Source organism: Cololabis saira, chromosome 6 (assembly GCF_033807715.1).
Source record: "Cololabis saira isolate AMF1-May2022 chromosome 6, fColSai1.1, whole genome shotgun sequence".
NCBI classification, from domain to species: domain Eukaryota; kingdom Metazoa; phylum Chordata; class Actinopteri; order Beloniformes; family Belonidae; genus Cololabis; species Cololabis saira.
Genome location: NC_084592.1, coordinates 38,168,662 through 38,195,570, shown reverse-complemented (window position 1 = coordinate 38,195,570; position 26,909 = coordinate 38,168,662). Strand labels below are relative to the sequence as shown.

General features: G+C 40.4%; 1 protein-coding gene across 1 annotated transcript in view; it reads right to left on the bottom strand.

Moving 5' to 3' along the window:
* mylka (myosin, light chain kinase a) overlaps positions 1–23,537 on the bottom strand; it is a 94,547-nt gene extending 71,010 nt beyond the window's left edge. The window contains exons 1-9 of the mRNA XM_061722951.1: positions 23,350–23,537; positions 9,930–10,092; positions 6,786–6,993; positions 3,170–3,215; positions 2,868–3,033; positions 1,243–1,408; positions 695–716; positions 589–615; positions 242–467 (exon numbers count right to left, since the gene is read on the bottom strand). Of these exons, the coding sequence (XP_061578935.1) occupies positions 242–467; positions 589–615; positions 695–716; positions 1,243–1,408; positions 2,868–3,033; positions 3,170–3,215; positions 6,786–6,993; positions 9,930–10,091 (1,023 nt within the window). The 5' untranslated portion in view covers position 10,092; positions 23,350–23,537. The remainder of the gene's footprint in view (positions 1–241; positions 468–588; positions 616–694; positions 717–1,242; positions 1,409–2,867; positions 3,034–3,169; positions 3,216–6,785; positions 6,994–9,929; positions 10,093–23,349) is intronic.
* Between the last annotated feature and the right edge of the window lie 3,372 nt (positions 23,538–26,909).

The window sequence follows — 26,909 nt, the reverse complement described above, 5'->3', positions numbered from 1 at the left end:
ACTTAGTTTAGTTCTTCAGCCAGCAAATGCTTTAATTACTTACGTTTTTATTTTCATGTGATAATTCAATAGTAACAATAAGCATTAGATTACATACAGAGACAATAATTTTACAATTACTTTAGTTAAGTATATTTCACACTGTAAATATATAAAATGTCATTTATCAGAAAGCTTATTACTATTACGAACAACAACACTTATAACAATTATAACAAAAACAACAACATATTTCAGTCACCGGAGAAGCAGTACTGTTCCCAGCCACATGAGGGTGCTGTAGAGGCTGTCTGCTCCTCCAGGCAGTGGGGGGTTCAGGTTGCAGCTCCTTCACTCTGGGCAACCCTGCCTTGGAGCTGGGAGTACTGGGAGCACTGGGAGCACTGGAAACACTGGAAACACTGGAAACACCTCTGCTTGTTGTCAGGTTCTGGTGTCTGGAACGGGGGTCCTCAGCTGGCTGGACGCTGTTGCAGAAGAGACATCATAAGGTTAATTTGAGACGTGTTAAATCATGTTTATGGTTCTGTGGTAATCTGTAAATTTTCGATTTAGCAGACGGACAGATAGTTAGAGCATAGTACTGACTGGTGTGGGTTTGCAGTGGAAAGTATGCTGCAACAGTCGGATCAAAGTGTTAAACAACACCCACTGATTTCTGACATGTTGAAGATAGACGACTGTAAGAACTCACCAAGATGAGACCTCAGGAACTCCTGCGGAGAGAAACAGGTAGACGCAGAATAAATGCCACAGCTGTAACACTTAACAATCACTGATGTGTCTTATTCTATTTAGAGCAAAGGATACGCGTTCCACACTTATGACATCCAGCTTTAGGTCTGACAGACCAACTTGTCTCATTTCAATACCCCAAAACATAAAGATGGCCGATGGCCGATGGGCGAGGGTTATATTTGTAGGACAATTTGTCGTCAACCAGTAAGGCACCAATCAGCATGTAAATAAAGCCAAATCACTTCTTTAGTTGATACTCATCCGGTTAATACTCTGTCCATCTCACATGCTTTGCTGCTCTGATTGATTGGACGTCTATCCAATGGCGTCTAGGGGGAGTTTCTTCCGTGTCCGCTGGTACTACCTTCTGGAAACCAGAGTTGAACCCAGAGAAACTAATTTTTCATCTTGAAGAGGAAAATAATTGGTACGGCTGATCAGGGGAGTACTCCAGTACATTCCTGAGCACCTCCCAGCTTTACAGACAAAGTGATTGGTTCTCACCCTGCACTATGAGCTCGGCGGCGGCCGTGGCCGTTCCAGCGCTGTTGGTGACGGAGCAAGTGTAACTTCCCGCGTCTTCTGCGGCCACTTCCTTTATCTCCAGGAAGTGACGGCCAGAGAGCTCAAACACATGGACGCGCCCACAGGACAGAAGCTCAGCTTCCCCCTGAGATAAAGAGCAAAAGAAACAGAAGACTTCTACTTAATTTTTCACTTATTTAACTTTTTGTCATGATGTGAGCGCTACTTTGTCTGTAAGTGAAAGTTTTCAGATTGAAAAGTTGCCTCCTCATGAAGGAATTATGGATCATAGCTGATTTTAGGTTTCTTAAATTAAGCCTTTTTCCTTTCTCTGTAATGTATCAAATTTAAACTAATGTCTACATCCAATAAAAACCAAGGTTTTAGAAACTTGGGGGAGAAGCTGCTTAATGCGTGTTGTTCTTGTGATGCTGGTTGATTATTGTTTAATTTGGTGCCAATAACAACAGTTAACGTTTACAACAAGAAAAAACAGAAGAGAAATTAACTGTCAAGTTATTTTATTAAGATTGTTCTGAAATATGATCAAAACTGAGCTTTTTTTAAAGCCTTTTATTGTTGCCATTTAACAAAAGGCCTCGAAGGTGAAATTAACGAAAAAAGCTGCTGAAACATAAGAAAATATCAGTTAAATTCCATTTTAAGGAATATGTTTTATTAGGAAGCGTCTTCTGCTATCAGGTGTCATTTAATGGCTTCGTCACACTTCAACAGTGACCTTCAACGATGGCTAGAAGATGGAACTAACTCAGTGGACGTCTTAGCAAAGTTGACAAAGAGACTGAAAGTTATGACAGAAGAAGTGAGAAACTTCTTTTGGGTTTCTCTTTTGTGGTCAGTAGTGATGCACCGAAATGAAAATTTGTGGCCGAAACCGAAACCGAAAATAATAATAAACACTTGGCCGAATACCGAACAATACCGAACATGGTTCTTCAGCAGTTTTTTCACTTTTCACTTTTTCAATTTTTTCACCATTGCATAAATCAAATAAATTTGATTTAGGCATGCTTTTCAAAGAATTTTTTTTTTACAAAATTACAAGGTAGAAAATATTTATTGAACATAAAAAAATTTAAAAAAATTAATTTCCCAGCATTATGTTGTTTTGGTTCCACCTGCTGGTGAATGTTAGGTAAAATTCTTATGGGGTTAGTTTTTGGTCGGCCAACGATTTATGTGGTGCGCAACGTTACGGGACGGAGCGGCCAGTCTATTTCCTTATTTTACAACGGCCTTATTAATTGTTCGGTTTTTTTCCCCACTCATTCCACCGAACACCGAAAGTGTTTTTTTGCCATTTTCGGCCGAACAATTTCGGTTACCGAACAATCGGTGCATCACTAGTGGTCAGCACAGCAGATCTGTCTTTATCTTACACTTTCTTCTGGCCCGTCCTCTGTCACCATCCTGGACATCCTCTTCCAGCTCGTCCAGCAGTCTTCTACCATCGTACTCACCATGCCTCCTCTATACAAACCCTCTGGATCTAGCTTCTCTTCTCTCTTCATCTCCTAAACATCCGACCCGACTGTTGCTCTGCGTCTGTCTACCGTATCTGCCGTTAGTTCAGCTGCACACACCTTGTACCATGTGACCTGCGGCTGCGGCCGTCCCGTGGCTTTGGCGGAGAACTTCCCGTTCTGTCCCAGTCTGGCGAACACTCGGCTCGGTTTGTTGACAAATTTCGGTGGACTCTCAGCCCAAATGCTGGGCCTGCTCTCCACCGCCGGGACCTCAGTGCGACACCTAGAACCATGGGAAACGGAGTCCTGTCACATCTACCAGCTAGTGCTACGTGGCAGGAAGACGGCAGCCCCCTGCTGTGTAGATGTGTATCAGTTCTGATGCTTCTCTGAGCCGAGGATCAGCTTCAGGTACTCACCCCATTCTCATCCGTGATGGGACCATGGATTTCTTCCCAGAATTCTCTGCAGGTGAAAGACCATAAGAGAGAAGACGTTTGGCTTTTATAACAAACTTAAATGAACACGAAGACAAACCAGGCTGAACAGTGTGGAAGTTGTATGTCATTCAGGTCTGTTTTATTTGGACCCAGCTTCATGATCTCATGCTTTTCCACAAAGATACTTTGAACATTCCTTTGGAAAACATTTTGAAATATGAGTTGGACCGACACACCAGCCCTTTGAGCATGATTTCGTAAGAGAGAATCAAAATAATACACTCAGTTGTGAAGCATGTTCATGCTGACTCTGTCTTGTCATTTAAGGACTTAAAATACATGTGAAAAGCTGTGAATGCACTGATGTGGCGTGTGCTGGGCTTAAAGGGTTAAATTCTTATGTTTAAAGCCTGTTTCAATATGAGTTTTTGGTCTCCATAGCAAGATTCCACATCTTTAACAACTTTACATGGTGGAATTTATTTTATTTGTGTGTGGCAAATCAGGTCCAATTATATCAAGCAAAAACTTTATGTATAATTAAGCCAGATTTATGTCTCTGTCAAGTCGACGCCGTCATGACGCAGAGCCTCTGCAAGGGTCCACCTCTAAAATTTTCTGACTACGTAACCCAAACCGTAAAAAGGCTGCGATTGGTCCACTGTACTGCATCATTTCATGCGTCAGTCTGTTCTTCCAGACTCCAAGGCCGTACTGACCACCTTGTCCACCTAAGACCTCTCTACTTTTACAATAAAAGCATTCGCTGTTCCACTCTGATCAGTTCCACATATCACTTCCAAAACTCGACGCCTTATAGTACTTCACGATGCACTTAACGTCAACCTTCAAAAAGTACACGACGGCATTCCCTAAAGCATAAATCAGGCTTTAGGGGTGTGGACTTCTGCTTAGCTGCGGACACTAGCTATGGCTATGGCTAGCCGTCATCTGTTTTGCTATTGACTTTGAATTGAATTCTGAGATAATAAAGACTTCAGAAAGCCTAGTCGTGCATATTTGAAAGAAAATGTGTTTTCTTGTTCATTTTAGTAACAGACCACCGTGACTGGCTGTGGGTTGGTCTGGAAGGGGAGGCCGTTTGTGCTAAACGAGCAGAGAGTAAATGCAGTCATTTCTGTTTATGCCACTGAAATGACATTTGAAACAGGAGCTCTGCAGCTCCTACCGACTGATGGATCCAGGATCCAGGTCCCCCCGGAGCTCTGCTGGTCCTCATTTCAGCTCTGGCAGCACTCGTTTCAGAGGTTGTTAAATAGGGCTGTTCGATTTTGCCCAAAAATAAAATCTCGATTTTTTTCTCTCAAAATCCGATTTTCGATTACGATTACGATTATTTTGTGAATTGACAAAAGGCAAAGAAATGATTTCAAATATGCTGTTTTTTTATTGAACATTTGCCCCATTGGGCTTTAAGTGCAAACTTTGCTCTTATTAAACCAAAAATGAATGAATAAAGTGCAAAACTCTGTAAAATAAGTTGAAAAAAATATAATAAAATATAAAGTTTTATCTCTGAAAAAAAAAAATCAGCAAATCAGCACTTGCAAACATACAGTAAGTTATATTTCCAATTAAATAAAACAAGACATTTTCTAATTAAACTAAACTGGGTCTTTGCATGCTAAATAATAATGCAACCCATGAAGGAGGTAGAGGTGTGTAATGTCAGTCATTACATTTGCTATTCACATTTGCAAGTTTGCAAGTTTTTTGCAAGGAACACGAGCCGGTCTACGGCGTTAGGCTTGAGGGATGCCCGGTGGCATGTTACAACGCCCCCTCCTACACTAAAGAGCCTCTCCGATGGGGCACTTGTCGCAGGTATTGAGAGGTATTTCCATCAATCATTAATATGGTATCAATCATTAATATGTGTGCAGAAAAGGTAAAAAAAAAAATAAAAAAAAAATAAATAATATATATATATATTTTTTTTAATTAAAAAAAAGTGAAAAATCGATTTTACGATTTTCACGTTTTAACATCGTTCTAATTACATAATCGCGATTATGATTTAAAATCGATTAATCGAACAGCCCTATTGTTAAATTAACAACGCAAAAAAAAAACGTAATGTAATAACAATAGAATTATCGGTTAGCATAAGCTTACTCAGTCAAGCGAACATGGCTACATACGACTGACATAAGACGGGTGTGTTCCAGCCAGCTGCCCAGGTCTTTGTTCAGCCCATTTACAACAAGTCTTCACAAGCACTTCAGAAAAATAATAAATAATAATCAAATAATAATCACAGGTGACGTCACAGGTTAAACTAATGGGCCTCCAAGCTGTAGTCATTCATATTTACCAGTAAAGTAATTTTCCTCCAGGTTACAAAATAAAAGTATTCCTTCTGCAGACAGGAAGCCTCTTTGGGTGTTTCACTGTCGCAAGATTAACCTGAGTCACCGAGATTTCAACAAACTGAATCTGCAGCTGTCTGAACAAAACACGGTCATCCAGATGATGGAGCTGAGAGACGGCCTGTCTGACTCGATGGCAGCAAAAGAAACTGATCATTGGATGAGTGCTTCGGTTAGAACAGGGGTCGGCAACCCGCGGCTCCAGAGCCGGAAATATAACTTACTGTATGTTTTTTCTTATTTTTTTCTCTTTTTTTCTCCTTTTTTTCTTCTTTTTTTTCTTTTTTCCTTTTTTCTCTTTTTTTCTTCCTTTTTCCTTTCCTTTTTAATCTCGACATTTCGACTTTTTTCTCGACATTTCGACTTTTTTCGCGACATTTCGACTTTTTTCTCAAAATTCTACTTCAACATTAATCTCGACATTTTGACTATTTCCTCGACATTTCGACTTTTTTCTCAACATTTCGACTTTTTTCTCGAGATTGTACTTCAACATTAATCTCGACATTTTGACTATTTCCTCGACATTTCGACTTTTTTCTCGACATTTCGACTTTTTTCTCAACATTTCGACTTTTTTCTCGACATTTCGCCTTTCGCCATTTGCTTTCATTCTAAGGCTTATGCAAGACTTTTCATTTTTTTGCGGCTCCAGACATATTTGTTTTTTGTGTTTTTGGTCCAATATGGCTCTTTCAACATTTTGGGTTGCCGACCCCTGAGTTAGAAGAATACATCACTGGTCTTTTTAGTGAAAATCTGAAAAGAAACTGATTAAACCTCTCTCTTTACAATCAACATTTGGTTGTTTTACAGTGTACTGCTGAAGAAGCTCGTTTAAAGGTGAGCGGGAAGCCTTCGATGAAAAGCTGGGACCGTTCCAGGAATCTGGGTCGTTGTAAACCAGTTGTGTTGTTTTCAGGTTTACAGAGTGAGGCGATGTTGGACGTGTTCGACTGAAACCGGGTCTGGTTGTGTTTAACAAACAGGAAGCTCCCGCTGAGCCGTTTATGGGGCAGTAAACCCTGGCACTAAAAGCAGCTCCATGACGAGGAGAGCAGACTGAGGGAGGACTTGTTCATGTGAAGGTTTTGGACGGCTCCGACTCCTCAAGTTCTGATGTCAGCGTTTGCGGCTTTAATAAAAGATTTTTCAGGTTAAAATCGAACATCTGTCAGTCATTTCAGTGCTGCGGAGATTCCTACCGTCCAGAACGATCTCCACGGTAACCTGCCGGCTTGCTGCCTGATTGGTCGCCTGACAGGTGTAACGGCCGAGGTCCTCCTCTCTGACTCCGCCCACGACTAGGCTGAAGGTGCCCCGCCCTCCTCGTTCCACAATGTAGCGCTCGCCACCAGTCAGAGCCGTGCCGTCTCTGTACCATGTGACCTGGGGGTCCGGATGACCTCGCACCTGAGAGACAAGGAGAAGGGTTTAACAGCAGTTTCCGGGTCAGTTTCACCAGGTATGTCAGTGAGGATGCACAACACCTGCAGCTGGCTCAGGTGTGCTCAGGTCCACCTCAGAAAACAGCTTCACAGATCCGTGAAAGCTGCAGAACCCAGAGGTCCTTTGGTCATAGAGCAACAGAACCCGCCCAGAACCGTGACACATGCAGTCTGTGTGCATCTGTGCATGCGTGTAGCATATGGTAGACAGATGTGTCCACTCTTTGATGACTTCCAGCTCGAATACCGTGAAACCTTGCAGCTCCATCCATCATGTTCACGGACAGATGGTGCATTCAGGCGCTGCTGGAATAATCAGCGCCAACACTCTTCTCACCGGTGGTTCTGAGGCAGGAGTGAAACCTGCTGTCAATCATGTGAGCTGATTGTCTTTGAGAATTTAAAAAAAAAAAAGGTCAAACTCAAAACAGCTGCAGAAAAAAAGATGATTTGACAAATACAGTGAGCGCTTGCGTGCTGAAAGAAGATTAAAGAAAAATTTAAAATTATCTGTAACCAGCGTGCTCGTTGAAGAAGCTGCGGGTCACAAGACTGAAGAAATGTGAATCCCTCCGTGCTCACGTCCTCTCAGAGTCAGCACTGATTATACTCCTGAGCCGATGCTGCTCAGAGTCACTTCCACCCCACTGACCTTCTCTGGGCTCTTCGTCTGCACGATCAGGATTTTGATGATAAACTGGCTTGTTTTCACTTAAAAAGTGTCAAAACTCTTAAAAAGTACCTTCCAGCAAATAATAAATGCCTCTTTAAAGAGTATTTAAAGAAATGTATTTCTCAGGTTCCCCCTGAAAATGACACGCCTACAGTCAGATCCAGAGGCATTTGGAAAACAACAAGAGTTTTTATGACTTTTTGAAACTGTCAAGATCTAAATAAAGAGTTTTTTACCACTTTGGCATTTACCGTTTAGGAAGTACCTACATTTCAATCAAAGTACTTCCACGTATTTGGATAAATAAGTAAAAGAAGTTAACCGACCAGTAGGGCTGTTCGATTTTGCCCAAAAATAAAATCTCGATTTTTTTCTCTCAAAATCCGATTTTCGATTACGATTACGATTATTTTGTGAATTGACAAAAGGCAAAGAAATGATTTCAAATATGCTGTTTTTTTATTGAACATTTGCCCCAAAATGAATGAATAAAGTGCAAAACTCTGTAAAATAAGTTGAAAAAGTTTTAAAAAATATAATAAAATATAAAGTTTTATCTCTGAAAAAAAAATCAGCAAATCAGCACTTGCAAACATACAGTAAGTTATATTTCCAATTAAAAAAAAAAAAAAAAAAAAAGTGAAAAATCGATTTTACGAGTTTCACGTTTTTACATCGTTCTAATTACATAATCGCGATTACGATTTAAAATCGATTAATCGAACAGCCCTACCGACCAGGTAAGGTTCTTATTCACAACATCTACGATCAAAAGGCACCTGAGAGTAGACTTCCCCAGAAGTCATCTCAAGAACCCCCCCATGTTCTGGGATCAGATTGTTTGGACAGATGAAACAAAGATGCATCAGTCATCAAGAATCATGATACAGGCTTGGTCGGCTGCTAGTGGAACGGTCCCACTGGTGTTTGAATGTGTGACTAATGACAGAACTATGTGGACCAAAGTTCTTCAACCCTGATCCTGCACGTTTTAGACGATTTAGATGTTGCTCTCCATGACTGGATCACCACCAGCATGTCATTATGGTCCACACACATCTGTCAGTGGTCCTGAGTCTGAACAGGTGTGTAGATGAATTCTGGGATGTACGGGTTGATGCTCAAACGCTACACAACTGATGGACGGAGCTTCACAGCCCAGATGGATAACGACCCTCAACATACTGAAAAAAAACAACTCAATACTTTTGTTGGACAAAGAAAAGGAGTTTTCTTCAAAGATCCGTCACCTGATCAATCCTGACGTAAACGTTCACTTTTAGAGCGCACATCTCTTTGAATTCAAGAAATGAAAACCTAGAAACTTCTAGTTTGGTCTAGAACAGGGGTCGGCAACCCGCGGCTCCAGAGCCGCATGCGGCTCTTTAGCGCTGCCCTAGTGGCTCCTGGAGCTTTTTCAAAAATGTTTGACCTTTTTTTTCCTTTTTTTCTTCTTTTTTTTTCTTCTTCTTTTTTAACTTTTTTCTCTTTTTTCCTTTTTTTCTTTTCTTTTTTCTTCTTTTTTTCTTTTTTCTTCTTTTTTATTTTTTCTTCTTTTTTTCTCCCTTTTCCTTTCCTTTTTAATCTCGACATTTCAACTTTTTTCACAAAATTTCTACTATTTCCTCGACATTTGGACTTTTTTCTCGAAATTGTACTTCAACATTAATATCGACATTTTGACTTTTTTTCCTCAAAATTTCGACTTTTTTCGTGTGCATAATGAAAAAAAAATCTCCCCCCAGTTCTAACTGATATAGAAACATGCAGCATGTGTTGCCTTCATTCTAAGGCTTATACATACAAGACTTTTAATTTTTTGCGGCTCCAGACATATTTGTTTTTTGTGTTTTTGGTCCAATATGGCTCTTTCAACATTTTGGGTTGCCGACCCCTGGTCTAGAAACTTTCTCCGACAAGGTCTTTTGAGGAAACAAGCAATAAAACATGTCACCAAATGTATTCATTTTTGTGAATTATAACCGTTTTAAGCCTGTTTGTGACTTCTTGAGAAACAGCTGCTCTGGGTGTTTGTGCAAGGCCACATCTCAGGAACAGCTTGAGCTTGAACAAAGATGATAAAAATGGTTTGTTTGCCTCCACCAAACCACCTCACAGTCACACTGTCGTGCTTCCAACGTTTACTGTCCTGTTTTAAACCCGTTTTAAACATTTCAGGGATGTAAACACTGCTGAAGTAGCCTGTGGATAACAGAGACAAGTCCCACCTTCCCCTCCAGCCGAGCATCTCCTCCCAGGGCGACCCGGACGTTGCGGGGAGGCAAAACAAAGGCTGGAGGCTCGTTACCATGGGAACTGCATCCTGTTGGTGAACCCATGAGCTTGGAGACAGAGGGAGGAGCTGAAGCTAGTCGGACGTCACTCATCATGCTGTGAAAAAAAAGGAATAAAAGACATTCCTCAGTTAGAGAGATATTAAATAACTAAAAACTAATGATTGACTTTTTGAGCAGTAATCAAACAACTCACTATCTAAAACAATATAGCTAGTTGTCAACAATTCAATGCGAGTGAGTGAGTGAGTGAGTGAGAACAAAGTGATGAAAAAAACCCACACGTTTGTAATCAGCTGATCAGTGATGAAAACACACCAACATGTGACTCTCCACATTCCACCTCCATTATTTAAGCTCCTGCTCTGCTTCAGTTCAGCTCAACAGTTAAACACCTGCTCTTCACTCGAGAAAAAGTGACAAAACTTTCTAATAAAATTCCTCCTTAACCTTTACACACTGCCTGATCTCAGGCTTATGTTTCTTAGATGACATTTTCCCCCTGTACCAGGAGTTCCCGGGTATAATGAGTTATACTATCATTACACCATTACTCCACCAACTTTTGCTGTCCAGGTGAAGCTGCTTCCTATCAAGAGTCCAATGAATGAGACAGCATAGAAATCTAGATGTACCGCTGGCAAATTTGCTTTGCTTTGTCAAGCTACCATCCGTTGGAGCTCATTAACTATGATCAAAATTCATGGAGAGCCAGTCAAATCAGTCTATTGTTCGTTGCTCTGATGGGTCACAACGGTAACATTACGCATAATGCAAAGGCAGTTTAATAAGCATCCGTTGGTGCCACATAGGGCTGTTCGATTTTGCCCAAAAATAAAATCTCGATTGTTTTCTCTCAAAATCCGATTTTCGATTACGATTATTTTGTGAATTGACAAAAGGCAAAGAAATGATTTCAAATATGCTGTTTTTTTATTGAACATTTGCCCCATTGGGCTTTAAGTGCAAACTTTGCTCTTATTAAACCAAAAATGAATGAATAAAGTGCAAAACTCTGTAAAATAAGTTGAAAAAAAAAAAAAGTGAAAAATCGGTTTTTAGATTTTCACGTTTTAACATCGTTCTAATTACATAATCGCGATTACGATTTAAAATCGATTAATCGAACAGCCCTAGTGCCACACCTTGAATGCAAAGGTCCTATGGATCTTTTTCAGACTCTGCATCTTTGTAGATGACACAAATTACACCTATGGTTCTCCAACTGGAGTTGTGTTGGATACTAGCGAGACGCATGTTCAGAAGTCAGTTGGTTGTTAGAGTCTTGGTTTTTGTTATAAGTTGGTTGAAGGTTGGGTGGATGTTAGTTTTGCATATGGTTGGATGTTTGTTTGGAGGCTGCTTTGATCGTTGGAGTTGGGTGAACATTTGTTGGTTTGCTGCATGTTTGAAAATTGGTTGGACATTGATTGGAAGGCTGGTTTGAGGTTGTGTTGGATGCTTGTTCAGAGGTTGTGTGGATATATGTTGGATGGGTATGTGGCTGATACTTGCTGAATCATTGGAGGCTGGTTAAAGTTCTGTTGAAGGGTGACTGGATGTTTGTTTGGCAGTTGGTTTGATGTTTGTTAGGAGGTTGATTTACTGTTTTTTGGAGGTTGGTTTGATGTTTGGGGGTTGGGTGGACATGTTGGATGGATATGTGGTTGATACTTGCTTAGTCTATGTTTGAAGCTTGTTGAAGATTTGTTGGAGGTTGACATTTGTTTGCTGGAGATTGGCTGATGTTAGTTGGAGGTCATATGTGTGTTATAAGTTGGTTAAAAGGTTTCATGGTGGTTGTCTGGACGTTTTTTTGCAGCTTGGTTCAACCGTTGTTGCAAGTGAGTTTAAGCTTTGTTGGCGGTTGACTGGAAGTCTTCTTGGCATTCGGCTGGCGGTTTGTGAGACATTTTTTTAGGCTGGTTGGTTGTAATCTGTATTTTCTAAGCAAACAGCAGCGGCCTGCCATTCCTTTTTTCTGCATAGACAGACACACTTTCTGCTGCCTTACAAGGACTTAAAACCTCTAATTCTTACTAAATACACTCAACCCTCAGCGTTTTAAAACAACATTTATACCTAAACATTGACCTCAGATTCTTTTTAAGTCAACAAAATGCGTAGCTGGCTCTCACCCTCGGATACTTTCACTGTTTCTACAAGGTTCGGGCGTATAACGGCAAACCTCCATCTGACAAAACACTATCAGCTGCATTCCTGAATGAAACGTATGATGTTCAGAAGTTCCCCTGCTGAGAACTAACAGCTGAAAACCAAGTCCCCATCAAACTAGTGGAAATGGGACAGTGCCGGCTGCTCTGTGAATTACAGACGGTGAGAGATACTGGACAAAAACAACAACAACACGTGTAGCAGCTGCAGCAACAGTCCCACTGACACTGGTGAAAAAGTATGCTGAAGTCATGTCTGCAGACAAGTCTGGAACCACGCGACCCGTATATCGGTGAACAAACAGCAGCTTTGACGACTGATAAAAGATCAATAACAGGGTTTCACCAACAGAAACAGTGATAACAGGGAGGTTACATAGCCTGGTGTGAATGTTTGTGGTTTCGTTGTTCACTCTCTCACCCTGTGTAATCAGATTCAGAACCCAGCGTGAGAAAGTGAGGCAAGTGAAGCTCTCTCGCCCATCTGTGATTCTCATTAACAAGGTTCATTATGAGGAGAGAAACTGCTTCCAGCATCACACACCAAAGGCAGCAGGACAAAACAAAGCCCACTTCGAGGCTGATCACATCCAAGATTTCACCTCATCGCAACAGTAACTCCTGCTGAGGGTTTCAGTTTCCCGTTCATAGTCGCACATTCAAACACAATCAATAAATGATTAAATACCACTGACTTACAGGAGCGGCTTCTCTTCCACATAAAACAGATGTGTACCTCAATTATGTGTCTGTTCAGATATTCTTAAAACAATCACCTTTAATAGACGTGGATTTCGTTTTTATTCAAATTATTGAGTAAGAGAAATTAAAGGAAGTGTAGCAGAATTAGAGTGATGTGGCTGAAATATCAAGAGATCTTCATGTACGTGCAAGTGTGTTAACTGTTACTTGGTATAGTAACCTGGCGACAGGAGGGAAGCTCCTTACAAGCTCCTGTTACCAGTAGGGCTGTTCGATTTTGCCCAAAAATAAAATCTCGATTTTTTTCTCTCAAAATCCGATTTTCGATTACGATTATTTTGTGAATTGACAAAAGGCAAAGAAATGATTTCAAATATGCTGTTTTTTTATTGAACATTTGCCCCATTGGCCTTTAAAGGTATTGTGACATGAAAAACACATTTTTCTTGATTTTTTGTGTTTTGTTGGGTGTCTTGACATTAATTACACCCAAAAAACAACGAACTTTTAACATTCAGTGTATTGTGTGCTTTCTGGGATTTTCCGCATAACTATGCAAAAACGGCGCATGTGGTTTGGTGGCGGGTCGTTACGTAACGATCCGCTAAATCACCGCCCCCTCCACCCAGCTCCCTGCCTCCTCTCCTCTCCAGCGCACCATGAAGGCTGATTTATGGTTCCGCGTTACACCGACGCAGAGCCTACGGCGTAGGGTTACGCGGTGACGCGCACCATACGCTGAACCCACGGCGTAGGCTCTGCGTCGATTTAACGCGGAACCATAAATGAGGCTTAACAAGCCTCTTTTGTTCTAATCACCGGAGGAAAACTGCTAAGAAGACCCGCGGCCACTGACTGGACTTAAGATAAGGGGACAGTGCTGCTTGCATGCCTTTATTTTTATGATTGTTTGCTGTGGTTCGCCCTCCTGCTTTTCCGTGCATGCTTCGCCTGTCGCTCCGACGCCGCTGTGAGCGTATGGCTGGAGGAGGAGGAGGTTTGGAGGAGGAGCGGCGCAATGATTGACAGGAAAGGGGGGAAAGGAAGCATTTTTCACGGCGCAAAAAAACACTGTAATAAAAAGCCAGGAAAAGATTAAAGATTAAAAGAGTGAAGTTTTTCTTGTTACACTCTTTTAGACACATTTGAGGGATGTTGCCCAAGACTTTTAATAGTGTTAAAAGCATGTTAAAAATGATGTCACAATACCTTTAAGTGCAAACCAAAAATGAATGAATAAAGTGCAAAACTCTGTAAAATAAGTTGAAAAAAAAGTTTTAAAAAATATAATAAAATATAATGTTTTATCTCTGAAAAAAAAATATCAGCAAATCAGCACTTGCAAACATACAGTAAGTTATATTTCCAATTAAATAAAACAAGACATTTTCTAATTAAACTAAACTGGGTGTTTGCATGCTAAATAATAATGCAACCCATGAAGGAGGTAGAGGTGTGTAATGTCAGTCATTACATTTGCTATTCACATTTGCAAGTTTTTTGCAAGGAACACGAGCCGGTCTACCGCATCTGGCTGGAGGGATGCCCGGTGGCATGTTCCAACGCCCCCTCCTACACTAAAGAGCCTCTCCCATGGGGCACTTGTCGCAGGTATTGAGAGGTATTTCCATCAATCATTAATATGGTATCAATCATTAATATGTGTGCAGACAAGGTTATAAAAAAAAAAAAAAAAAAAAAAAAAATTTGAAAAATCGATTTTACGATTTTCACATTTTAACATCGTTCTAATTACATAATCGCAATTACGATTTAAAAATCGATTAATCGAACAGCCCTAGTTACCAGCAACTCCAACACCATGAGATTCTACACGAAGGAAGGAGGCCAGCGAGAGTCCAAGCCACCATCCAGGATAAAACAACAATATCCAGGAATACATCCAGAAGATGACCCCTAACCATGAACTACTAAGTGGAAGTCTCAGACGCGACGCGAGTAGTGCAGGGAGGAGGAAAGACACAGTGGAAGACCCACCATGAAGAGAGAAGTCCATGAAAAACTTGAAGTTTGAAGCGCAAGAGACTGAAAAATCCTACCAGTGGCTGGAAAAAACTGGTCTGAAGGACATCGCAGAGACATTAATCATAGCAGCACAAGAGCCTAGCTACCACGGAGTCCAGGTCTACCACACCAGACAAAAGCCCAGGAGCAACAGAGTCCAGATCCACCACACCGGAGAAAAGCCCAGATACAACCGAGTAGGGCTGGGCGATATATCAAGATTTTAATATATATCGATATATTTTCAAACACGATATGGTACGAGACAATATCGTTTATATCGATTTAAAAAAAAAAAAAATAATAATAATAATTTTTTTTTTTATATTTTTTTTTTTTAATGATTTTGATATAGCTTATTTTGTGACAAATTGACTTGAATGTTTTATTTGAGATTTGCACAAATGTTTTGTTATTTGCACAACTGTCAACCTCAGTGGAAAAGTCTGCCTGTTACTGTCTACATTGTATTAATTGCACAGTGTATTTTAATTTAATTGTTATGCAGGAAAGGGATATTTGTTTTATTTTATTCAAGAAGCATTTTTATTCTATATATGCAGGCAGTTTATTTTTATTTCATTTGTTTTATACATTTTGATATTGTGCAGACCTCTGTTAACAAAAGGAACCTGTGTGACATTTGGCACGAGGCTTTGTATTAAAACTGACTGTTTTTTTAAGGGTTTGCCTCAGAAAAAAATGAAGCTAACAGAGATGCTATGCTATAATGCTTTGGGGGAAACCCCAATTAAGGCACAGAAAAAATATCAAGATATATATCGAGTATCGCCATTTAGCTAGAAAATATCGAGATATGACTTTTGGTCCATATCGCCAAGCCCTACAACCGAGTCCAGGTCCACCGCTCCAGACGGTCCATCACACCGGACAACAGCCCAGGTCCACTGCACTAGACGAGAGCCCAGATACAACCGAGTCCAGATCCACCGCACACAGAACACACAGTTCCCAGACCTCTGGTAGAGGACCCAAGCTTGAAGAAGGGAACCGTCCACATTATCACATACATGTATGTATTCTCTGTCAGGGCAGCAACTTGCGCTCTGCATTCCTCATGAAATACAGTGGGGAGAACAAGTATTTGATACACTGCCGATTTTGCAGGTTTTCCCACTTGAAAAGCATGTAGAAGTCTGTAATTTTTATTATAGGTACTCTTCAACTGTGAGTGATGGAATCTAAAAAAAAATCCAGAAAATCACATTGTATGATTTTTAAGTAATTAATTTGCATTTTATTGCATGACATAAGTATTTGATCACCTGTCAACCAGTAAGACTTCCGGCTCTCACAGACCTGTTAGTTCTTCTTTAAGAAGCCCTCCTGTTCTCCACTCATTACCTGTATTAACTGCACCTTTTTGAACTCGTTACCTGTATAAAAGACACCTGTCCACACACTCAATCAAACAAACTCCAACCTCTCCACAATGGCCATGACCAGAGAGCTGTGTAAGGACATCAGGGATAAAATTGTAGACCTGCACAAGGCTGGGATGGGCTACAGGACAATAGGCAAGCAGCTTGGTGAGAAGGCAACAACTGTTGGCGCAATTATTAGAAAATGGAACAAGTTCAAGATGACGGTCAATCTCCCTCGTCTGGGGCTCCATGCAAAATCTCACCTCGTGGGGCATCAATGATCATGAGGAAGGTGAGGGATCAGCCCAGAACTACACGGCAGGACCTGGTCAATGACCTGAAGAGAGCTGGGACCACAGTCTCAAAGAAAACCATTAGTAACACACTACGCCGTCATGGATTAAAATCCTGCAGCGCACGCAAGGTCCCCCTGCTCAAGCCAGTGCATGTCAAGGCCCGTCTGAAGTTTGCCAATGACCATCTGGATGATCCAGAGGAGGAATGGGAGAAGGTCATGTGGTCTGATGAGACTAAAATAGAGCTTTTTGGTCTAAACTCCATTCGCCGTGTTTGGAGGAAGAAGAAGGATGAGTACAACCCCAAGAACACCATCCCAACCGTGAAGCATGGAGGTGGAAACATCATTCTTTGGGGATGCTTTTCTGCAAAGAGGACAGGACGACTGCACCGTATTGAGGGGAGGATGGATGGGGCCATGTATCGCGAGATCTTGGCCAACAACCTCCTTCCCTCAGTAAGAGCATTGAAGGTGGGTCGTGGCTGGGTCTTCCAGCATGACAACGACCCGAAACACACAGCCAGGGCAACTAAGGAGTGGCTCCGTAAGAAGCATTTCAAGGTCCTGGAGTGGCCTAGCCAGTCTCCAGACCTGAACCCAATAGAAAATCTTTGGAGGGAGCTGAAAGTCCGTATTGCCCAGCGACAGCCCCGAAACCTGAAGGATCTGGAGAAGATCTGTATGGAGGAGTAGGCCAAAATCCCTGCTGCAGTGTGTGCAAACCTGGTCAAGAACTACAGGAAACGTCTGATCTCTGTAATTGCAAACACAGGTTTCTGTACCAAATATTAAGTTCTGTTTTTCTGATGTATCAAATACTTATGTCATGCAATAAAATGCAAATTAATTACTTAAAAATCATACAATGTGATTTTCTGGATTCTTTTTTTAGATTCTGTCACTCACAGTTGAAGAGTACCTATGATAAAAATTACAGACTTCTACATGCTTTTCAAGTGGGAAAACCTGCAAAATCGGCAGTGTATCAAATACTTGTTCTCCCCACTGTATGTGTACGTTCACTTCAGATTACTCCGTACATCTCTCTTCCACCGGGACTGTAATGCTCAGATGTGGTCACATCACTCCTCATCCACCCTGTGTCAAAGTGTATGAAATGTCCTGCCGCCACTCCTACAAGCCTTCATGGATGCTCACAACATTTCAACCCTTTGGTTTCCGAGACCATTTTCCTGCCGTAGTTTAAACACTTGTGAGGATTCTTTAATTGGTGTATGAAAAGCAAACAGGACGAGGTCTCTCTTCATTTACCAGAGACCAAATTATGTTGTTTACAAGCCAATCTTGTCACGCCCATCCTTGAGAAAATCATTCCAACTATTAAAACTGCTCCTTTAAAGAAAGACTATAAGGGATTTGGACATTTCTCGTCCTGCAGTGCAGAATATCCAATAACCATTCAAGGAATCTGGAGGAATGTCAGTACATGAAAGGCAAGGACACAAGCCTAAGCTGGACACCCATGGTCTCCAGCTCTGCATCAAGAACCATCTTTCACCATTGGTTTAACTGAGCATATAGACAAAGAACTACCTTTGGAAAACTTTGTTAGGCACTCCAGTACACTGGTACGGTCAAACATCACTCTAAAAGCTTTAATGTGTATACATCTAAAACATCTTAATTAATTCCCAGAATCAGTGTCTCTTAGAAGTATCTGGGACGAAGCATCACTCTCTGGAAACATGTTAAGTTCTAAGTTGGGGGTATCGTCAGTCTCTGGTTCTTCATTTCTATGTGCCACCGCTCTAAGTCATCTTGGGTTAATTAATGCAAATATCCGTTTATATGCAGATGACACCCTGATGTATGTTCTCAATCTGTTTTCTAAATATTTTTTGAGGGAAAAGAGCATCATGTCCTTTGGACAACAAATGAAAAAAGAACCATCCAGACTGATCAGAAGCAAGTTGAGGTTCATATAAGAACCCCAGGGATATATCACTTCCCCTCCTGTGACAGCATCATTTATGCAGTTAATGATGTTGTGATGTCTGAGATTTCAGACATCCTGCCTTCAAGACCACATGTTTTCCAAATGAACAAAAATTACAAAGTGATAAAAGCTTTTTTAAAGTGTGTTGCAGGCCTGAAATGCTAAAATGGACGAACAACCACAAAGATGAAGTTGATGAGAAAATACATTGAGTATTCTGGGTTCTTACTGTCTGGAAATAAAACATAAGTAAAAATGTAAGAGTCACTGCACTTGTTTTTCTAATTATCTGCATTTTCCATAACAGCGTAACTCTTTCTTATTTAGGGGTGTACGATATGAACACATATAAACATATTAGTCATAACAGTGAAAACCTGTTCTGTGTTAGTGTGAGAACAGTTTCCTCAGTTTCATCTCTTCATTGACTTGCATTCATTTTCTGCAGCTTAACTTTAACCTGATCTCTGTTCACACCTTATTTCTAACCATGATCCCAGAAGTTTGACATTCTGCCACATTAGGTCCAGACTCTGGTCCAGACTCTGGTCCCGACGAGGACTACTGGTCCCAACACAGTCCTAATAAGGGAACACTGATTTAACATGAAACAGACGTGCCACGGCGATCTCTGAACATCACAGACTGAGCAATGAACGGCTCGAGTGACTGACCACAGAAACCTCACAGGTAGGTTTCGAGTGGCTTTTCAGAGAACTTCCCAGCATGCTCCAAGTCTCATGCGCAGATTTTAATCAGAGCAAGCTCTGATCTTCAGATTCCTTCATGTCAGTCGAGCGTTTCATAAACATCCTTTACAACTAAACTCTGACTGGCAAAGCTTCTGCTCCACATTCAGCCAGTGAGACACGCTGCTACTTCCCGTGCCGTCTCTAGGCTCCACCCACAACGCGCAGCTTCAGCCTCAAGAAATAATTCATAAACGTTCATAACTGATGGCTGCGGCGACGGGCGGGTGATGCCAGTTCTGCGGACACAGCTACAACAGAATGCATGTTTTAAAGTTCACACTCATGGACAAATCTGTTGGAACCCTTCCATTAAAAATAAGGAAAACTCACTGAAACCAACAGAAGTTACAGTAAATAATAATTTACTGGACATTGACTCATGAAAACCAGACACAGCTTTTGAACTTGCTTCAAAAGAATAATAGTATTTATTTTTTTTTTTTTTTAAATCTAATGGAACTGTCCTGGTTAGAAGGGACCCTCAACTTAATATTTAGTTTTACAACCTTTGGGTCGTTTCAGTTCAGTGATGAGTTCCTCTCAGAGACTTGTCCACCTGTGGACAGGTGTTCAGGTCCTCATGGACAATAGGGATAGATGATATTTTACCGTTCACGATAAACCGTCAATAAAATTCCCCATGGTAAGAATTTGCCATCTCACGGTAAAAACGATAAATTGAGGAAATGAGAAAGAAAGAAAGAAAGAAAGAAAGAAAGAAAGAAAGAAAGAAAGAAAGAACTATCGTTATTGGGATAAATGCCAAAAAGAAAGAAGGAAAGAAAGAAAGAAAAGAAAGAAAGAAAGATCGTTATTTGGATAAATGCCAAAAAGAAAAGAAAGAAAGAAAGAAAGAAAGAAAGAAAGAAAGAAAAGAAAGAAAGAAAGAAAGAAAGAAAGAAAGAAAGAAAGAAAGAAAGAAAGAAAGAAAGAAAGAAAGAAAGAAAGAAAGAAAGAAAGAAAGAAAGAAAGAAAGAAAGAAAGAAAGAAAGAAAGAAAGAAAGAAAGAAAGAAAGAAAGAAAGAAAGAAAGAAAGATCGTTATTGGGATAAATGCCAGAAAGAAGGAAAGAAAGAAAGAAAGAAAGAAAGAACTATCGTTATTTGGATAAATGCCAAAAAGAAAGAAAGAAAGAAAGAAAGAAAGAAAGAAAGATCGTTATTTGGATAAATGCCAAAAAGAAAGAAAGAAAGAAAGAAAGAAAGAAAGAAAGAAAGAAAGAAAGAAAGAAAGAAAGAAAGAAAGAAAGAAAGAAAGAAAGAAAGAAAGAAAGAAAGAAACAACTATCGTTATTGGGATAAATGCCAGAAAGAAGGAAAGAAAGAAAGAAGGAAAGAAAGAAAGAAAGAAAGAAAGAAAGAAAGAAAGAAAGAAAGAAAGAAAGAAACAACTATCGTTATTGGGATAAATGCCAGAAAGAAGGAAAGAAAGAAAGAAAGACCTTTAGAACCTCTTGATGGTCTCGAGATTTCATTGGACCCTCACAGAGTCAAGACACCCGGTACCAGACGCAGCAGAGCAGCTTCAGAACAGAACCGAGCCTCCTCAACGTTTCACAGCAGATACATTCTTCTTTTCTTTGGAGGTTTTTCTTTTGCAGCCACCAAGAGGTTACATCCAGCTTCCTCAACTGACCAAAACTGGCCGAGTCGGTATCTGCAGTTCCATTATTGACCACCTGGGGCTAAGTCCAAAAGTGAGTCAACTTCCATCGTTCAAAGAACCGTTGACAGCCATCTATCGCCCCTCAGATAGCCCTTTTAGTGAACTAAAGACTTAACGGAGCACATTCTTATTTCAGCCAGCTGTCGATGGTTCCTTGAGCCTTCACACACGTCTAATTCCGCTGTAAAGCCGGACATGTTAACATGGAGCTCCTGTGGTAAATGTTTGCTGGGAGCTCTGAGGCTCCTCGGTCGTGGACCACCCGAGGCAGCCGGGAGCATAAACTTGAAATGACGATGTTCAGACAGATGAGATCAGAACAAAAGCAAAGAAATGTGAATTAGAATCACAAGTAAGCATAAGCTAAGACAGTCAAGCTTAACAGGCTGTGATTGACATGAGATGGGAGTGTCGAGCCTGGTTCCCAGACCTGTTTGGGCTGCCCGCTTGCAGTACGAGCAACAAAAAAACTTGTGTAGACTTCAAAAACACATTTCAGAAAACCCATGGAGACATCACAGAGGGTTTGTCCAGTTCTTCTTCTTCTTCTTCTGTAGAGACCCAATCACTTCAGTGGAATTACATTTTTGAGTCATACATTTAAAACAGCAACTTTAAATATCCCTGATGCCCCCTCTGCTCACGTTAATTTACCATTTCGATGAAAACACCCCCTATACATTCTGTTCCTGCTTAAAACTGTCAATCATCCATTAATCCATTATTCCTTCAGTTAAATTTGGTGAAATTTCATGAACTAGTAGACCATAGTATTCTGCAAATTATGTTTAAAGCTCATAAAAAAACTTTACCAATCAACATTCAGAAAAGATTTGAAAAAAGAAAAAGCAAGTATAACTTAAAAGGAACAGAGATTTTTATAAAACCAAGATGCAGGACAAAATTGATGGAACGTTGTGTTTCTGTGAAAGGAATCAATTTATGGAACAATCTGAACAAAGAAAACAAAGAATCCAAATCAAACATTACATTCAAAAGAACAATTAAAGCCTGTATGTTAAGGAAATATAACGAAAAATGTTGATTTGATTGACATACCCGTAGGCGGTGGTAATTTTATTTAATGTTATTTTAATTTAATTTTAGTTGTTTTTATTCACTTAGTTGTTTTTTTTATTTTATTTTTATTTTTTTTATTATTATTAATTTATGTTATTTGTGAAAGGGGCAGATCAGATAAGATTATTCTTCTTTCTGCTCCCTTTTCATTCATAAGTTAGGAACATTTGTATTTGTGTTTGTATTAAATTGTTTTGTTTTTTGAATGAAATAAAGAATAAAATGAAAAAAAAAATGAAATGAAATCATGATTTTGGTCCCAATTTAAAGTTCATGCTCCTTATCCGATAACATTTTATTCCAGAATGATCCCTCAAGGACAGATTTGTTTTTTTAATTTTACATATAGTGCAGTAAATTACAGTCAAGTGCATGGGGTTTCCAAAACTACCCCCCCCCCCCAGATCCCCCTCAAAACTACAGTATTTGAAAAGAAATATGATTATCATCCTCATCTGTGGCCCCCCAAAAGAGCACATTTCAGTGCTCAGTTGGTAAACTTCAGATTCCCAAACATCTAATATATTTTCCCTTTAAAAGTGTAACAGACTCGTGCGTTCCCACGGATCAATTTAAAACTGTTTGAATTCCCACATAATACTGAATTTTATTTTGCTTTTGTGGGTGGGAATGGAACAGAGCTCTTGTCATAAGGTTCCTTTGGAGTCGCTTCCATTTCTGAATGATAATGAACTAAGGAAATTCAAGATCAGTAATGAATGGATCAGGGGGACATTGAAAGTCTGGTCAATGGTGAGAAAGAAACTTAAACTGTCACATTCTATTGGTAGGGCCACTAAGATTGCTATGAACCCAGACTTTTTACCTTCTAGTATGGACTCGGGGTATAACAAATGGGCTAGGAAGGGACTGATATATATTGGTCAAATGTTTAAGGGTCAAACCATGAAGTCATTTGAGCAACTAACCCAGGAGGACCAAATCTAATATATTTTCATTTTAAAAGTGTAACAGACTCGTGCGTTCCCACGGATCAATTTAAAACTGTTTGAATTCCCACATCACACTGAATTTTATTTTGCTTTATTTTTTTCTAATTAAAGGGGGCCCAGTCGGGCTTTTTGCCCTAAAAAAAAAAGACAAAGCAACAACTGTCATCACAGGAAATGCTGGGGAACAGCTGGAACTCGTATTTTTCTCTTCGTATGCAGTTACTGGTGAAATATCTTCTGCATCAGTCTTGATTGATTGATTGATTGTGAGCGACGGGGAACCAGCGGAAGCCTCGTGGAGCTCCGACTCCGCCCACTTCAGAGTTGTTTGATTGGAAAATAAAAACATAAAACAGTTCTGACCTGATGAAGCAGCTGGAAACACGCAGTACTGACCCGGCAGCTGGTGCGGGGGGATAACCTCTCTCCTCTGACTCCTCCGGGCAGAAAAACAGCCGCAGACTGAAGAGCGTCAGTTCTTCACCTGAATAGTCAGAACATTCAGCACCGGGAACTCCTCCTCCTCCTCCTCCTCCTTCTGCTGCTGCTGCTCTCTAGTTAAACCTCTATTCAGTGATATCCTCTGGTTGTCACAGCTGCTGCTGTAAATCTGAAGCCCTGATGGAGGAGGAGGAGGGGCGAGCAGGTCCGAGAACCCTGATGAAGGTCTCAGCAGATCCGGCTCACGGCAGCTCTGAGCCGTGAAACTCTACAAGCTCCTTGGTCCATTCTAGTCCGTTTGGCGCCATCTGCTGGACAAATCTCGACACTGCACCTAGACCAGGGGTCGGAAACCCAAAATGTTGAAAGAGCCATATTGGACCAAAAACACAAAAACAAATATGTCTGGAGCTTCAAAAAATGAAAAGTCTTGTATGTATAAGCCTTAGAATGAAGGCAACACATGATGCATGTAGCTATATTAGTTATAACTGGGGGAGGTTTTTTCATTATGCACTTCGAGAAAAAAGTCAAAATGTCGAGAAAAAAGTCGAAATGTCGAGATTAATGTTGAAGTACAATCTCGAGAAAAAAGTCGAAATGTTGAGAAAGAAGTTGAAATGTCGAGAAAAAAGTCGAAATGTTGAGGAAAAAGTCGAAATGTCGAGAAAAAAGTCGAAATGTTGAGAAAAAAGTCGAAATGTCGAGAAAAAAGTCAAAATTTCGAGAAAAAACTCGAAATGTCGAGAAAAAAGTCGAATTGTTGAGATCAAAAAGGAAAGGAAGAAAGAAGAGAAAAAAGTAAAAAAAATAAGAAAAAAGAAAAAAAGGAAACAAAGAAGAAAAAAAGAAGAAAAAAAGGTCAAACATTTTTGAAAAAGCTGCAGGAGCCACTAGGGCGGCGTTAAAGAGCCGCATGCGGCTCTAGAGCCGCGGGTTGCCGACCCCTGACCTAGACCCATGACCCATTTCCGGGGAAGTGTCAACGTAAATTTAAAATATATTTATTTCTTCCATCAAATTAGACATTTTAACAGATTAATGGAGATTGACTTGCTTTTAGACCTCTAGTGGTCAGTAGTGGAACTGCAAGTCTACGCCTGTTTCTTGTTGGTATCATCCTGGAAGTAAAGACAGGGCCGGTTCTAGAAAATGATGACTAGGGGTGCATTTCAGATCAGAGGGGGTGCACATGCCTGGCACGTTATTCAACACTAAATTATGCATTTTTCCATAATTTCAAGCGGAATAAGAATAGCAAAACAAGAATATTTTAAGTGCATTTCAAGTGCATTTTTGCAGCAATATCGCTGCAGTACAAAGAAAATTCTACATTTAGTCTGGACTACCTCACCCATCAGACAATCTAGCAACAGAAAATAAAACATAGCAACAAAAATAAATTTAACCATAAATATACAAGACTGTCTCAGAAAATTACAATATTGTGACAAAGTCCTTTATTTTCTGTAATGCAAAAATATCATACATTCTGGATTCATTACAAATCAACTGAAATATTGCAAGCCTTTTATTATTTTAATATTGCTGATCATGGCTTACAGCTTAAGAAAACTCAAATATCCTATCTCACAAAATGTGAATATTCTGGGAATCTTAATCTTAAACTGTAAACCATAATCAGCAATATTAAAATAATAAAAGGCTTGCAATATTTCAGTTGATTTGTAATGAATCCAGAGTGTTGGCTTTTAAACCCGAGTCAGAGCAGTGAGATTTCAAACTTCCCATCCTCCCAGCTTCTGTAGTCACCGTATCCTGTCCAGAGTCTCAAGAGAGGGAGACTATCGCGTCTGACATCAGGCGGATCTCTGCTTGACTCTTAATTCCTCTAATCTTCACCACTTTGGGCTTTATTTCTGGTGAAGTCAGTCGGGCACTCTATAAGCCTTTTTGTGTGTTTGTTTGTTAAAACATGTTAAAAATAATCTGATTTTAGTGCGTCTTAGTATCTATCAAGTATAAACTCAGATGAACAACAGCATGTAACTTTAAAAAAGAAAAGGTGAAACCAAAAGATTCCACGGGACGTAAGAGGGTAAGTTGATGCCAGGTGCTGCTATCATCAGCCCTCAGCAGGTGACTGTAAGACCAGCTGTTTTGACCATCTGCTGGTCTGGAACATTCAAGTGTGTTAGAGAAGCAGTTATTGACTGGAAAAAAAACTGGAAAGGTCAATAAAACCCATTTCAAAACAGTTTTTACAGAAATGAAAAGCAGTGTTCTGATTTCTCAGGCGTGGAGATCACTTCAGATGTATCCTGCAAATTCAAAGAGAGAGAGAGGGAACCAAGCATCTCTTAAAGACGGTCAATGACGTGACGTGAAACACGGCTCCTCTTAAACACTGTAAAGCATGGCGGTGGAGGGTTGATGATTCGGGGTTGTTGTGCAGCTACTGGACCTGAACACCTTGCAGTCATTCAGAAGTGGACCATTATTTTGTCTGTAGACCAGAATATTCTAGACATTAATCTGAGGACACCCGTATCACTGTTTGAAGCTTGCTTGAAAGCGGGTCACCCAACGGGACCACGGTCCCAAACATGACTGCAAATCCACATCAGACTGACTGAAAAATACATGTCTAAACCGCAGCTAAGTGAAAATGCTGAGGCCAGGGGCCTCATTTATAAAGCTTGCTTGTGCACAAAACAGGGCTTGAAAGATGCGCAAGCCACCTTCTACGCAAAGGTTGGGATTTAAAAAGAAAAAACGAGCCGAAAAATGTGTGTATCTTTAAGCCAACCCTGACCCTAGCGCACAAACATTTTGAAGATATGGGGAACTGGCGACGCAGGCGGTGAGGTGGTGAAATGAAGCCGGATTCATGTCATACTTTTAATGTCATCACATATCAGACTTATAGATCCATGTACACCCAAGCCGGTGTTTTGCCGAGTTGTCCTACCTCGGCAGAAAATACTACCGTACAATCCCCGTTTCTTTTATCTCAGTTTCTTTTTTTTCAAAGGCTTTTTCATGCAAATAGACGATTTAACAGCAGGAAGTCAGAAAGTGCTTCACATAATCTATGTGTACGACGCTTTGGCGGAAGAAAAAAAAAACATCAAATCACGCTTCCACATAGATATTGGCACGTAGGATGATTTGACAGATGAAAATACCCTGTCAGATCACGCTTCCACATAGATAAATGTTGATGTCTATGTGGAAGTGTGATCTGACGGGGTATTTTCATCTGTCAAATCATCCTACCGGCACGGCGTGTCCGCAGTGCAGGACACGCCGTGCAGGTGTCGTGCCAAAAAGTGATTGCCTGCCAGAATCTGATTTCTCCCCTGAAAATGGGTCTTTTTACCTGCCAAAAATTGATTGAAGGCCAAATACAGTTAATGAAAGGTTGTTTCTACCTAAATATGATTTGATCTCATTCTTGAGATTCATAATCTGAAAATCTGACGTTTCAGCGCTATCGCTCAACGGGCTGCTGTGCGCGC